Source organism: Stegodyphus dumicola, chromosome 10 (assembly GCF_044657685.1).
Source record: "Stegodyphus dumicola isolate Sdum_Otavi_A_Nest chromosome 10, ASM4465768v1".
Taxonomy (NCBI): domain Eukaryota; kingdom Metazoa; phylum Arthropoda; class Arachnida; order Araneae; family Eresidae; genus Stegodyphus; species Stegodyphus dumicola.
In genome coordinates, this window is record NC_140777.1 from 184,585,976 (window position 1) to 184,601,856 (window position 15,881).

Here is a 15,881-nt window from a genome sequence, read left to right on the forward strand (position 1 = left end):
CTAGATTGACAACGAATCTACTATTCTGCTGTTTCAAATGTAAACAAATATGTCCGCCATGTTATTTAAAACTTAAGGCTTAACCTCACTTAAACGGCTTTTAAATTGCTGATAATTGTAAAACTATTGCTTGCAGATTTACTAAAGGCATTACCCGAAAGATAACAACAACATAATTCAATCATTTTTAAAGCAAAAAATGCACAATTTACAAACGTACAAGAGTAAAGAAACTGAGATGACTGAGCCGGGTAACAGAGTGGATATATATATAAATATATTTACATACGTTTAGTGCAGCCGATTGCAACCAAAATACGAGGTGCACATCTAAATATTATAGAAGTCCTATATACAAAATTTCAACGTTCTGAGGTTAGTCGTTTTTGAGTTATGCGACATACATTCGTACAGATGCCACGAAAAATTCTCTTCATTTTAAAGCAGTTTTATAACGTTTTTTCAAGGAAAAGAGTCTTTTATTCTGTCTTTACGTACAGATGTTACACAAAGACATCATTAAATTGCATTCGATAGCGGTCAAAATGGATATTTTCGTTGAAATATGCTGCCTGAAACTTTTCGCGATTACAATACTTCCTTTTTACTTCGTACAAGGAAGTAAAAAGTGGTCATTTCCGTATCTTTGTTGATAGATGTTTATGCGCAAGGAAACATTCTCACCCATGTACGCGTGTTGCGGTGTCGTTTGCACATTTTACATGTTGTTAATGCACGACCATTGATCGTGATAATCCCTTGCAAATTTATTTTAATGAAAACTATTTTTAATCAATCTTTAAATTACATATGAAATTACAGTGCAGGGTTTACTTTCAGATCATCTTACTTGCTTTGGCCTGCTGCGCTGCATGCGTGGCAGCTGTTCCAAGAAAGTCCGATGAGAAAGACAACTTCAAAGATTTGACACCAGAAGCGTCTCGACAGAAGATCTACGAAATTATCCAGAGCCACGAGGGAAGAAAGTTCGGGGATCACGGTGGTCATGAATACAACGAAGACGAAGTTCCACGTAAACTCAGAGCTCACAAATCCCGTAGATATGGTTACTATCTTCTACCTCCGAGTGATGTGAAGACTTCAGGACATTACGACGAAGAACCCAAATATATTCCCCTTCCTGAACATAGTAAAGTGTACAGAGAAGACATAAATGCATACGCGAGAGACAAATATCCACCAGTTCAATTGAAAAACTCTCCCCATCAGGTCATAGCGAGCCCTTTGAGCAATGCCCATTACGCAGTGGTAGACCCTAAAACCCAACAGCAATACATTATCGTAGAAGAGCCAAAATCTCAGTACCCAAGTCCTCTCGTTTTAGATCCCAAGCAACAGCATTTGTATCAACAACCTATACCACATTACGCCATAGTCCCCGAAGAACACGAAGTTGTAATTAAGCAAGAAGTTCCCCTTCCACAGCAACATCATGTACCCGTGAAGAATTATGGACACTATGATGATAAGCATCACCTGGTAGACAAAGCCCATCATGCTTCAGGCCATGGGCACCACTCGGATAATTCAATACACAAGGAGAGTGGCCATAAATCCCATGGACATCATGATGTTTCAGGACATAAGGCTCATTCTTCAGCCGCTAGTCATCATGACGAACACGATCATTATCATAACAAGTGAGAATCTTTTTTTTTTTTTTTTGTTTAATTCTTTATCGTAATCCATTGCTTATCATTCTATATGGATCTGCGTAAGCAGTTCTTGATTTGAGTTATTAGCCAGGTTAATTTTCCCAGTTGCATAACTATGAATTTTAACCACGAATAGCACTAGAATTTTCCATATTGACAACACTGTTCTATATTGAGGCTGCATAATTTGTCTTTATCTCAACTAATATTTAAGATTATCTGCGTACCGATTCTGTAAACCTCTTAGTTCTAAACAATCTCCTTTATATTTTGTATGTATATGCATATATAGGGTACAACTGACGGAGGACGTGGGCACCATAGCTTTACCATTGTGGCTAATCGGTGTAGCGCCACGCCCACACTTATTTAGGTGATGGGGCCACACGAATGTCTCGCACGGAACGCCCAGACCCAGCACACCGTTCATCCAGAGGGTAGTCCAACAGACCAACGCCGCTCCCCGGGAATACACCCCCATACAGCCTTCCGGGCCTCAAAATTTATTGTAATTTCAAAAGTGTTATATGGCCTTACAGGGCCATAATCGTTATACATGGAAAGATATGGCTGTAACATAGACTGACATGATTACATTGACGCGCATACGGCATACTTGGTGGATTACAATACATATTCTTAGAGATACACATCTGGACGTAAAAAATACATTCGTTACTAATAATAAAAAGTAAAAAATACAAATACGAAAAACATATACAGATATATAGAAATACAAAACAGGAACATAATACAAAAATACACATAATAATGCAATATAATAGTGCAAAGTACAATTAAACAGAATACCTGATGCGTTCCGTGGGCAATTAACATTTATGCATGGTTAAATCTGTCTTATTACGTGGCCTGCACCTTTACACACACCTTATATACCATATCATTTCTTTTAAATACAAATTTTCAGGAGAGATAGAGTACACCTAGACGATGGGAAACCACATAGCAATGCAAGGTCGGAAACGCTTTCCTGGCGCGGTAGTGACGACACAAAGTGCAAAAAAGTAATGGTAAAAAAACAAAAAAGTAAATTTCGTAAATGGGGGTCGCGAAAAGATATCAGTGATAAAAAAGGGTCGCAACTGAAAAATGTTTAAGAAACTCTGCTCTAAAAGAGCTTCTATCCCTTACTCATACATTTAAGGGCCCATTAAAAATATTGAAATGCAAGCATAGATTTTAAGAATGATTATTAATAAGACTTACTTCTGAGTGTTCTGTTGGCCAGACATTACAGCATCCTGCGATTTCACATAGAGCTCTTAATAGGTGTTTCGTGAAATGCGCTTTTATTTCATTACGTTACGCAATAACTTAAATTCCATATTAGAGTTTTATTAAAATATCGGAACCAATACATATATACTAACCAAAAAACCCTACATGCCTTATACTTATGAAAAAGGCAAAAACGAAGCAGGCTTTAAATGTAAATAACGTAAATTGAGTCATATTTAAATGTACGTACATGTATAATACGTATGTAAGATGTTGCGTCTATTAGCATTTATAATAGTAATTACTTCCTGATAATGTACATTCTGCTCATCTTCGCCGAAAACCAACCAGAAAATGTTACCTTTTTTACAGCATAATGATGTACACGGGGCTTAATTATTCAATTAGATGCATCAGAACTCTGTTGAAGGCCATCAGTAATGGTAAACAAAGATAAATAAAATATTAACTGTATAAAATATATAAAAAGATAAATAAAAAAAACTAAATTAATAAAAGACCTTAAACAATAAAAAATACTAGATTTTATCGCGCCAATACCAGTTTGATGAAAGTAAGATATTAAAAAAAATCATAACGAATTGTAAAAGTTATTAATTTCAAAACAGTATTTGGCGTCGATTCACTTTTCAAACTGTTGCCACCAAATAGTATCGCCCTGCGTTATATTTAAAGAAATTAAATAATGAAGAATCTGCATGAATGTACGAATGTTTCTCGCATTGTGAAAGAAACAACAGTACGTAGAGCCATCAAATGTTGAATAATGTAGTTTTTCAGCCGAACATGGGCACTTGGAAATCTGAATTTTGAATATGTTTTATTACAGATTTCAAATTTTGTAAAACTAACGAATGATTGATTAACAAACTCAAAAATTTCAAAGTGAGAAATGGCAACACTGTACGGTAAAAAAACATTTTTATCTCCAGGCTGTATTGGAAATTCTAAAGATATGCTGTTTTGAGGTTATTTTGTGATATTGCTGTTGAATTGAATTTTATGCGTTTTAATTGCGAAGAACATGATATTTAATAAACAAATTTAACACACAAAACGTTAAAAAAGACCTTTGGGCGTAGTATAAAACCTGAAACTTTCCGCTTTCTTTCTTCATTTTATAAATTCTATTTCTGGCTATCTGAATTTTAAATCTGAAGTAAATTAATTATCTTATAAATTAGTTTAGGTTAACTTGTTAAGGCAATGTAACTCAAAAAGGGAAGAAATGACTTCGTGGAGAAGTTTTTAAACAGAAACTGATTCAGTTCCATATTACATGCAAGGAAAACAACAAAACTCCCATACAGCCAGCTTGTTTGCCAGGATAAGAGCTTAAGTCGAACTACCAGAACTCTGTGACTTTATCGTTTAGCCGCTGGTATGCCCTAATCTATTTCACAAGCCGGTATTTTAGGTAACACAGCATCAGCCTAGTGGTAAAGTCTGGTAGTTCGATATGGGTGCAGGTTTCAGATAACGAGTAGCAACATGGGAGTTTTTGCGGTTTTCCCCCATGCTTGATGTGGATGCGAGTCAGATTCCTTTCGAAAGTCTTCCACGAAGGCATCCCTCCCTTACGCAGATACCTCTTGAAAAGTCCAACCTATTTTTTCCCCGAGTGATGACCCTCGACTACAGGGCATTTGGAATCTCACACATTTTCAGTAATTTAACGTTATTCCTGGTTAATTTACTTTAATATTTTCACAAGAGTTACTTTATCAGGACTGCTATTTCTTCTAATCTGTTTAGCGAGCGTGTGGGTGTCCTGAGTAGAACAGTGAGTTTACTTTAAACTATGTCCTTTGGGATTGTAGAAGAGATGACAAAGAATGGAATACCCTTTATTCTTCACAGTTTATAGCTGCTCCCGCACTTCGGGATACGAAGACCAGTACTTGTGGTCTGAAACGTAAAAATAAGAACTACAAACTAACTAAATAAGAGCTAAACTCAAATGTTTTACGAAGACTAGTAACGCTAAGGTTGGCATTTTAGATCTTTACGTATGTAGTACGCAGGATGCGGGAAAACTACAATACGTCTTCAGTATCAAGAGGACTAAACCTCTGGCCTTAAAGGCGGACAGCAACTTGCGGAAAAGAGCGCGTGAAATAAGGTGGCGAGAAGTCTCGCTCTCTCTCTAACTCCTTCTTGGCTAAAGGCCACAACTACAATTTTCACGCTCAATTTACATACTAAAATTAACCGCGTTTATTCTGGCTGGAAGTGGAAAATAAGAGGGGGTAATTAAGTTTTAAAATAAATGTTAGTAAAACTTAAAATCCTTATAACTAACTTTGTAAGGATTATATTAATTTACCTAACAGTTAAATTTTGAGTTAAAGTTCCTTTCCTGTGTTCCTGAATTTCAACATACATCTTCCGGCCAGAAATGAGTTTTAGAAACGAGCTTGAATGCAAATGAGATGAAGTATTAAACCGTGAAGTTCTACTTACTTCGTTAGAGAGAACCAGTGATTCTGGCTAGCACGCGTCCGCCTTTTTTAGGCTACTCTCTCTTAAGCTATTATTACGCTCGGCCGTACTCAGGCCTTTGATAGCTTCGCAGTTATTTAGAGCTAAGGGACCAACTCTGTTAGAATTTTGATAGCTTTGGCTATATCTTGTTAGTTAATATTAGTTTAGTTCTTAATTTCCTAAGTTCAAGCTCGAGTGGCGGCTTTATTGTAAAACTCCAAGACGGAGTTCTGTTAAACTTTGAATAATAAAGGGTAATTTCACCCTTCTTAAGCGTTGTTCTCTATCCCACGAACTCAAGCGATTATTCGCTGATCAGCTCTTAAGACTCTTCAACTGTTACTTAAACATGCTCAGCACAGAATCTTACAACTTAACCTTCATCACAATGTCAAGTTATTTAAGCTCAATAACAGCTGGATGGCACTGTTATGCAAACATTTCCTTTATTTCGTTTCTGTTGTCCTCATTTCTGTTGTCGAACATTCAAACAACACATCTTATTATCCATCGTCCTTCCACTTTAAACTTGAACGAACAGCATTGAAGATTTTCGTGTATATTCCAATCACGTATTTCTTTTGTTATTTTCCAGAGGCCTTTACGAACGAGATCGTGGTTACCACTACGAGAAAGCTTATGCCTATGACAGAATCCGGGCCCACCATGACATCGGTTCCGATCGCGGACACCACTCCGCCTACAAGGCTCAGCACGGCCAAGAAAGCCACAAGGCTGCCGGCCACCACGGTGCGGAGACCTACATGTATTTCAAGAAGAATGACCACCACGGCGATCACGGCTACCACGATAATAACTCTTTGTACAAAAGCGGTCATCACGGCGGTCAAGGATACCACGATTATGGGCCAAAGTATCTTCAATCTTATCCAGTCGGTTACGGGAAGTTGTGAAAGCATCCGAAGAACAATGGATCTTGCCAAATCGCTTAATGTAAGTAGCTGTATAGCATTTTTATAAATTAGAAAATTTCGCAGATGAGATTTCTCATTTGAGACAACTGCATATTATGAAAGAGAAGGTCATCCTAGGTCATCGGAGCTTAAATTGCGGCAGAGTTCGGCTCTTTAAGTCTTCTTAAGTTTGGGGATAAACCTAAATAATAATTCCTTAGATAAGAGGGATTCCCTAAATATGAAAGGATTATGGATTCCCTAAATAAGAAGGGATCAATATATTCCTTCTTATTAGGGACTAGCAGCTACGCGGCCAGCCTTCGTCTGGCTTTTAACATGCTAAGCGTGGCGCCGGTCTTTGGGGTGAACATTCCGTGTGACCCGGCGTCAGTCCCTGGGGACCGGCACTGGAATTTTTGTTTTGGCTGGCGTTGGTCCGCAGGACCGACAGTATTAAAGTTAAAAAATAAATATAGTATCAATGAAATGTGATCAAATTTAGTTTTAATGAAATATATAGAAACATTCTAAACAAAAATACGGCTTAGCTCGCTGCCGGCTGAACGGAAAGGACAGCAAATTCGGCGCCGCGCACAACATGTTAAATATACTGGAAAAATGCTTGAAGGGAATGTCACACGTTAAATTTATAAACTGCGCAGAATTTTTCTCTGCAGAACAACTTCCTATAAAAACCCACAATTTAAAAAAAAAAAAAAAAAAATTGTTACATATAACAAAATTACAATGAAATAAGCAATATCCCTTAGATACAAATATTAATTATCCTAATAAATAAATTAATCAACTTCCCGTTGCCTTCTCTCGAAGTATTCAAGTTGTCCAGTATTCAAGAGAAACATTAAGTTTAAAAACTGCATAGAATGATCGCCCTAATTTTTCTGATTGGCAACAGTGCTGATTTTCAACAGTCAGCAGTCCAGTATACAGCTGAATGAAAAATGGTTGCCCAAACCACATTTCTAAAAGAATGAAACTATTCAAAAGGATGCGATAAAATCGGAAAGATAAAATTAAAAAAAAAAAAAAAAAAAAAAGTCTGATTCGAATTTTGAAAAAATCGCTTGGAGGTGCACTGGCTCTTGTCTAGATGCACCTATGTACCGAATTTCGTAGCCCTGCGTCTATTAGCTTACGCGCAGCACGAAGGAGAGACACACAGACTCTTTCTTTTATTATATGTAGGGATATTCTAGGGAATTGTGATATATCCCTAATAAAAAGGAATCCCCAGTGCGCACGGTAGCCCTAAATAAGAAGCCTCCGGCAGTTTTTCTATGTAACTGAATAACAATTTAAGTAGAAATTTGATCTTGAAAATTTTATTTTTTTGCAATAAAATTCTATTACAAATCGCTTATTAAATTTTAGTTTATCTCTTTGCATTTTATTTCATTTTAATAATTTAATTGCATTAATCTTCAATTATTTGAATAAATATCAATTTTATTTAATTCAATACAGTATTTGCCGGCGTATAAGACACGCCGGCCTATAAGGCCCTTTTTTATACACATTTTTGAACGATAAAATTTTATTAATGATCATTATAATGAATTTCGAGTATTTTTTCAAATTTTAAATTACGTCCAAAGGGGCGGTTTTTTTTTTTTAAGCTTTATTTATGAAATATCACGTTCTCCGCACTTAAACCATAAAATTCAGTTTAAGAGCAATATCGCAAAATAATTTTAAATTGAGCATATGTTTAGAATTTTCAATACCCAGTCTCGCGCGCTAGAGATAAAAATGTTTTTTCTGTAAAATGTTGCCATGGCTCGCTTTGGAATCCTTGAGTTTGTTAATAAAAAAAATTCGTTAAAGTTTTACAAAATATGAAATCGGTAATAAAACTAATTACAAATTTGGGCTTTCAGATATCCATATTTGCAGCAGGATTAAGTCATTCAAAATTGGATGGCTCTAGGTACCGTTCTTTTATCACAGTACGAGAAACATACGTACTTTTATGCAGATTTTTCATCATTTAATTTCTTCAAATATAATGCAGGACTCTAACATTCGGTGGCAACAGTTTGAAAAGTGAAACGGATATTTATAGTGAACCAACGCAAAATCGCAAAACGAAAACAATAGTCTTCAAGGAGAAAGCCCCTTTGGACTAACAAAGTAATACTTTTTTAATATAATACTGCAAATACCCAATCTATGAGTTGCCTCTTTTTTTTTTTTTATTTTATTTATTTATTTTTTTATTTATTTATTTTTTTTTTTTTAATTTTTTTTTTAGATCCTCTTCCTGATTCCAAAGTTCTTATCATTTTTTCAGTTTGGGGTGGCCGAAATGCCTCTCTGCGAGTATACACGTATAAGACGCAGTGTCGAAGTACAAGACGCCCCCCCCCCGTCTTTCAAACGTATTTTTAAAGAAAAAATTTTTGTCTTATACGCCGGCAAATACAGTAATTATTAACTAAATAATAAATGATAAATATTAAGTAATTATGAATTAATTCGATAATAATTAACCATTTAATTTTTAAATTATTAATGATTTTAATAATAATTTATTTACTTTTGTTCCTCTTTGCTGACGGTCTTCCATAGGGCTTCTGCACTTCTAATTTTAGAAACTAAGCCCTGTCCTAGGTTAAATACTGAACTCTTGCGAAAATGATCTCCTGTACGTATAATAAAAGAAAGACTCTGTCTGTGTCTGTCTGTGTCTTTCGTTCGTTCTGCGCTCAAGCTAATAGAGCCAGGGCTACGAAATTTGCTACATAGGTGCATCTAGACAAGACTCAATGCCTCTCGAAGAGATTTTTTTCGAAATTCGAATCAGATTTTCTTTAAATCTTTTTTGATGAAATTTCATCATTTCGAATAGTTTCATTCTTTTAGAAATGTGGTTTTGGCAACAGTTTTTCATTCAATGCTTTGTATATCTGGACTGTTGAAAAATTGAAATAAAATGCTGCTTATTTTCTTTTGATTTTTGGACACGCAACACGCACATCGTAATCTTCTCATTCTGACGCGCATGTGTCTCGGGAGGCACAACAGAAAGAATTTTCTTTTCCCCCTCTCTCTCTCTTTATTGGTTAATGGCAAAGGGGTTTGCATATTTTGAATTATGTCATCCGCAAAGCGCAATTTTGATTGGTTATTGCTTACCGATGATAGTTTCATTCTTTTAGAAATGTGGTTTTGGCTACAGTTTTTCATTCATTGCTTTGGATACTGGACTGCTGACTGTTTCCTCTTCAAAATATGAGATTTATTGCTTATTACATACAAGGTTTTCTTAACTTCCTTTATACCATTTGAATTCTTAAGATTTTGCAACGAGAAGTTGGTTAATTTATTTATTTATTAGGATAATTAATATTTGCATTGTCTATTTATCTGTACTGCTTATTTCATTGTAATTCTTTTACTATGTGGTACATTTTTATTGATTTATTTTTTGAGAAAGTTGTTCTGCAGAGTAAAATTACGTGCAGTTTTCAAATTTAATGTTTGGTGTTCCCTTTAGGCACTTTTCCGGTACATTTAAAAGCCAGACGAAGGCTGGCCTCGTAGCAGCTAGTAACAAATAATCAAGTCTAATTTTATTTTACATTAAAAGTATAAAATACTGATTAAATTTACTACAAATTATTAATAAAACACTTAAATATTTTCAAATAAAAACTTGCTGTTTCTGTGTCATTGTTATCTTCAGAGTTGTCGTTCATCATTAAATGTAGCAATTCCAAATAAAAAAAGCATAAATTACAGAAAGCAGCCTGACCCTTTTTAAATGCTTAGAAATCTTCAGTTACTAGTTAATCTGTTATGCATAAGAAGTAGCTTGATACAGAATGAAGTTAGGAAGAAGAGCACGTGGTATCAAAATGGAGTATCTTGAGTATCTATCGAGTATCTTATTACGGATGGTTATCCCAGCTAGGGAAGGATCTTTTACAGGATAAACGCATCAGCTTATCAATTTTTTAAATACAGTTCAACTCCAGTTATCCGAACTCCGACTATCCGAATCGCTTTCAGAATTTAAGAAAAAAAATTAAGACGGAAAAGTAGTTGGACATTCAACGATTTCAGACATTGAAAGGAGCAAACCTACGCTTTTACACTTCGTGTGACTGCTTAAAAACGAAGCTGGAAGTTCTTCAAGAAAATTAATGCAGTAACAAGTAAAAATTTAGATGATGTCATTTTCAATGTGGTTTTTGCAGCAACGTTCTATAAGACACCCATTTCGGGTCCCATTCTTTGTGAAAAAGCTAACATCTCAGCTCAGAAGCTGTTCATCTTTTAACGAGTTTACTCTGATTGACGAGTATACTCGTCATGGAAAAGCGCACGATTTTGTGTATGGACGAGTACACTCGTCATGCGTATAATGAAATGGGAAGATAAGAGGGAGGTTTATTTATTAAGTACTGTACATAATGACGACGTAATGGAAACGGAGAAAAGAAAAATAATAACAAAGAAACCGGAGCTAGTGATTGATTATAATAAAAAAATGGGTGGAGTGGAAATGAGCGATGGAATTATCATAGCGTACTCTACAGCAAGAAAACGACTCAAAAAGTAATACATAAAGATATTTCTCCATTTCTTAGACATTATGTGTCTGAATGCATTCATATTATATAAAAAAAAATAATGGAACATGATCGCGTATCAACTTTTTGCTCAAATTTATTGAAGACACTTTTGCGACGTATCCAATTGAAAGAAATAAATTGACACAAACTCGGCTATTTAAACCTAATATAAGTCAATTAGGCGGGAATCATGTTCCGGATTATATACCCGGAACATCGAAAAAAAAACAACCCTACGCGAAGGTGTTCGCATTACTACAAACGTAAGATCAGGAAGGAATCGCGTTACTGATGTTCGATTTGCAAAGTCCCATTGTATATAGTACCCTGTTTCGCTGAATATCACTCCACAGCAGGAATTTAAATTCTTAATTTTATATGTATAATATTTAATTTAATTTATCGCGTGTTTAGTTTAATATGTATGTAATATATGCTTATAATAAGTAAATATTAGTAATAAAATTTTCAATTTTATAAAAGAAACCCATCTTTTTCATCCTCAATATCTTACCAGCGAAACTTACTTTGACGAATATACTCGTCATGGCTCGATTCGGGCGACAGAAAGCGGTGCGCACTCTTAAACGAGAGCGCCACAGTTAACTGGTTAAAGAATGTAATAGCTGGCTGAAAAATTTTAAGTGCAGGCTGAAAATCAAACAGACAGAGATGTTTAGCAAGCAATGAGTTTCAGCACTTGTAAGTACTGTAAAGTATTCTATATAACATATACGCAGTTGCCTTTTCATTTTAATTAATTAAAACCTCTTTCTTTAAAAATAGATTTTTCTCCCATATTTTCAACATGCAGTGCATACAATAATTAATTAAAGTGAACGTAGACCCTTTTTTCGAAAAAAAAAAAAAAAAAAAAAAAAATTATCCGAATTTTTGATTATTCGAATAGAGTCCGATACCAATTGATTCGGATAATTGGAGTTCTACTGTATTTGGAAATCTCCCCAATAGGGAAGGGAGAAAGAATGAAAACTTCACAGAACTCTAAACTTAGGTCCAGGAAATAACAAACTGTACATACCTCGCAGCTGGATATTTTTAGATCTTAATTTTTTTTTTATACTTAGACAGTATTTAAGTACTTAGACAAAAATACGTTTAGGAGACAGTTATAAATAACTCGAAAATAACACCTCATCATTAGTAGTCCAAAATTAACAATAGTTTATTATAACACTCTTGATTAGTAATATATATATTTGTACAACACACGAGAATTCTGAGTGTATGTTAAACCCTTACTTTTCATATAATTCTTCTATTTAAAAACTAAAGAACTGAATGAGTATTTTATGTCCCATTCGGTAACAAATATTTTTTTCTTCAATATTTACAGCTTTTAATACTTCCTAAACAAATCAACTGCATATTGATCTACAATTTTCTCTTCCAAATTTTATTTTCACTTGAACAATATATTAATAATTACCTGCATCTGTCAATTGTATAAGAAAGTGGATTGTATAAGCCATTTTATCACAAGTTGTATAACAAACCTTGTACATCCCTCTCATTAAATAACAGCAAATTCACGATAAGTCCCAAGTCCACTTTTTGTCTATTTATTACTGCTAATTACGAATACTGTATGAATGAGACATTTTAATATTACAAAATATTACGTTTAAAAATGTATCGCATGTTAAAAGATACTCTTCATTTAGGCTGGCATACAGCGATGTTAGATAGCTCTTTCCAGCTCCTCAGAAGTCCCGAGAAAGGCACGGTGAAAGTTCATTGCGTTTCACGGAGAAACAATCAGAGGAGATTTCACATTTTTCTCCTAAAAGCACGATCTGGAAAGCAACCGTCATACGGTGGCTCCATCTGCTGGTGTGTGAAGCGATGAAAAACCACAATGTAGGAAAAGGAAATCAAACCAAGGTAGCGGATAGCGAATCGTTGCTTCATCACTCAGAAATATTGTACGTAAAAAGATATATATATATATATATATTGGAGAAATAATAATTAAATCAGAAATGGTGGCAAATTCTTATATTTTGGTTGGTATAAAAATCGGTATTATTTGCCTCAGGGCCCTCTTTTTCCATTTTCAGAGCATGTAAATTTCACTTTGATTTCTCTGACCACGCATGTGTAACGTCTCCAAGAGATCGTAATTAAACCTAACCTTACATAATCTCTGAAAATTTGTAATTCAATTTCTTGGATATATTTAAGGAAAACTACTTATGACATGCCAAAATTCAAATCAAAACGAAGTACTACGCTTTTAGCTTCATAAAATTATTTATATTAAACTTCTATACAAACTAAAAATTATTTTTCGTATTTTCTGTTGTTTTATTCCAATAACTAAATTAATCATGTGACAAAATTTTAATAAAAATTAATGCAAGCAATATTTTTAAAAATTGTTAGTTGGCGACCCCCCATCTGCTTTTCAGGAATATTCTCGAACATGCGCCCGCACGCACATCCAGTGAGCTCTCAAAATGTCCGATAAAACAAAGAATTATTAAATGGATGTTTTTAAAACATCTTATTTCACATTTTTTCCCCTCTATTATTTGGCGAAATGTAGAAACATGAATTATTTTTTTTGTGGGGATGGGGAAGAGAACATATGAATGAAAAATAATTTCAAATATAGGATAACTACGTTTGTGACATACATATAGGATAACTACGTTTGTGACATACATTTTTATTCATTTTTAACGTAGATTCAAAACAAAGCATCTAATAGATAATCACTGGTTTCTAGCACTGATGCAGAAAGCGCATTGTAATTAATTTCAACCCACCCAGTGACCAAGTGGTTAAGACGGTTGAATGCTGAGAATTCGTTCCGGGTTCGAGATAAGGCAAACGGGCTGACTGCAAGCCTGGTTTTTCGGTTCTTCCCATGCGTAATGTGAATACTTCCCCACTTCCTTTAGAAAGTCCTCCACGAAAGCATCCTTTTCCTTTAAACTAGCCTACGCATTAAGTTCAGATGGATGAAACTATGAAGAAACCTCGCGCGTTTATCCCACATTTTGTAAATTTAAGCATCAAATTCAAATGAACAAGAGTAGGATTTTGAAGATATATAAAACAATATAAGCATATATTACTTCAAACAGAATTAGATATCCTGAAATATCCTTGCTAGGCCAATGACGAACTCGTCGGCATTTCAATTTGTTGATGCAAAATGCTTTTTAAATTTAGTCCATCTGGTTCTAAAAGCCTGAAGAAACAAAAACACAAACTAAAATCCAAAAGAAAATACATGGTGCCAATCTGGCCTATTCTGACTCCACATCTGAAGATAATGGTCACGTGAATAATGAGCATGTTTTGATTGTCAAAGGCGTGGTTATATGCTTGATTATTAATTTCATAAATACTTTAATCGCATTATTTTGGTCTTATCCATGCAGTTTAATTAAAGTTTGTAACAATATCAATAAGAATTCTTTAGATTTTTCCAGGGAAAAAGACACTAGTTTAAAATGTTCGAGCTTATGTTTTAAACAGCACGTAACAAATTTTAACTGTGAGATAACATACATCTAAAAGATATGAAAATCCTTATAGCGAAAAAGAAACGGTGCTGAGTACAGCAGAATTCTAATTATCCGAATCAATTGGGCCCGAACCCCATCCTGATAATCAAAAATTCGGATAATTGGATTTCCGAAAGAAGAATCTACGTACGTTTAATTACTGCCGTACTGTATGTTGAAAAATAGGAGAAAAATTATTTTGAAAGAAAAAGAGGTTTAAATTAATTAAAATGAAAAAGCAACACTTACGTACATGTTACATAGCGTACTGTATAACACTTACAAGCGCTGAAAGTCATTGCTTGCTGAACATCTCGGTCCAAGAAAGCTGTCTGACGGACACCGTGCCTGCACTTAACATTTCTCAGCCAGCCGTTATTTGCTTTTAAAAAGGATGAACAACCAAGCTTCTGGGCTAAGATCATTGCTTTTTCATAAATAATCGGACCCGAAACTGGATCTCCCTTATAACGTTGCTACAAAAACCACCTGAAAACGACATCTTCTAAATTTTTGTTTGTTGCTGCATTGATTCCCTTGAAGAACTTCCATCTTCGTTTTCAAGCAGTGACACGAAGTTTAAAAGTGTAGGTTGCTGGTTTTAATGTCTGAAATCGTTGAATATCCAACTCTACCTTTCTGTCTTAATTTTTTTCTTAAGCTCTGAAAGCGATTCGGATAATCAGCGACTCGGAGATTCGGATAAATGGAGTTTTACAATATTCCGAATGTTTTGGATCAGATCTCTGTTAATAGTCCCCCCCCCCGATTAACAGCCTTCATTTTGTGCGCTTGCAGCGACCATTGAGAATTTATAAGATTTTTTCATAGGATTTTGTAATTTACTTGACCGGATTTGTCTTCATCTGTTTTAGGCAGCCAAGTCGCGCATGCATTTGACAATGGGGAGTTGACAGTGTTTCATTGACGGCCATCAGCATTGGATAGCTGAAGCTCTATCGAATGTTGATCATTGCCAGTTAAGTCGTAAATTATAAAGAAAGGAAAACACTGGGAAGCAAGAAATAGAGGGGACTGCGTCATCCCAATAATGTTCGCGCTGCGCCTGCAACTAGGCTCGCAGAAGGAAGGATAATAGGCGCGTAGATAGATTCATTATTTTGGGAATCGCAGTACGTTTCCGCCTTAATTTTTTCTTAAATTCTGAAAACGATTCGGATAACCAGCGATTCAGGTAGTCGGAGTTTGGATAACAGGAGTTGTACTGTAATTAACGTTTTGTAGGATGTTAAGCAAAGCAAAATTTCATGGAATCTTCCCCCCCCCCTTCAAATGGGAAATATCAGAGTAAAGAGTGGTTGACAGAACCAAGATTCGGTACCTCTTCGGTAACGACTCGCTCTTGCAAAAGTTCACCGAGGAATGTTGCAGATATTTAGAAAAAGA

The 15,881-nt window shown here is 35.0% G+C and overlaps 1 protein-coding gene across 1 annotated transcript in view; it reads left to right on the plus strand.

Annotated features, from left to right (window-relative positions):
• The window catches only part of LOC118196778 (uncharacterized), a 29,483-nt gene that overhangs the window by 11,449 nt on the left and 2,153 nt on the right, over positions 1-15,881 (plus strand). The window contains exons 2-3 of the mRNA XM_035368240.2: positions 841-1,661; positions 6,016-6,374. Of these exons, the coding sequence (XP_035224131.2) occupies positions 841-1,661; positions 6,016-6,334 (1,140 nt within the window). The 3' untranslated portion in view covers positions 6,335-6,374. The remainder of the gene's footprint in view (positions 1-840; positions 1,662-6,015; positions 6,375-15,881) is intronic.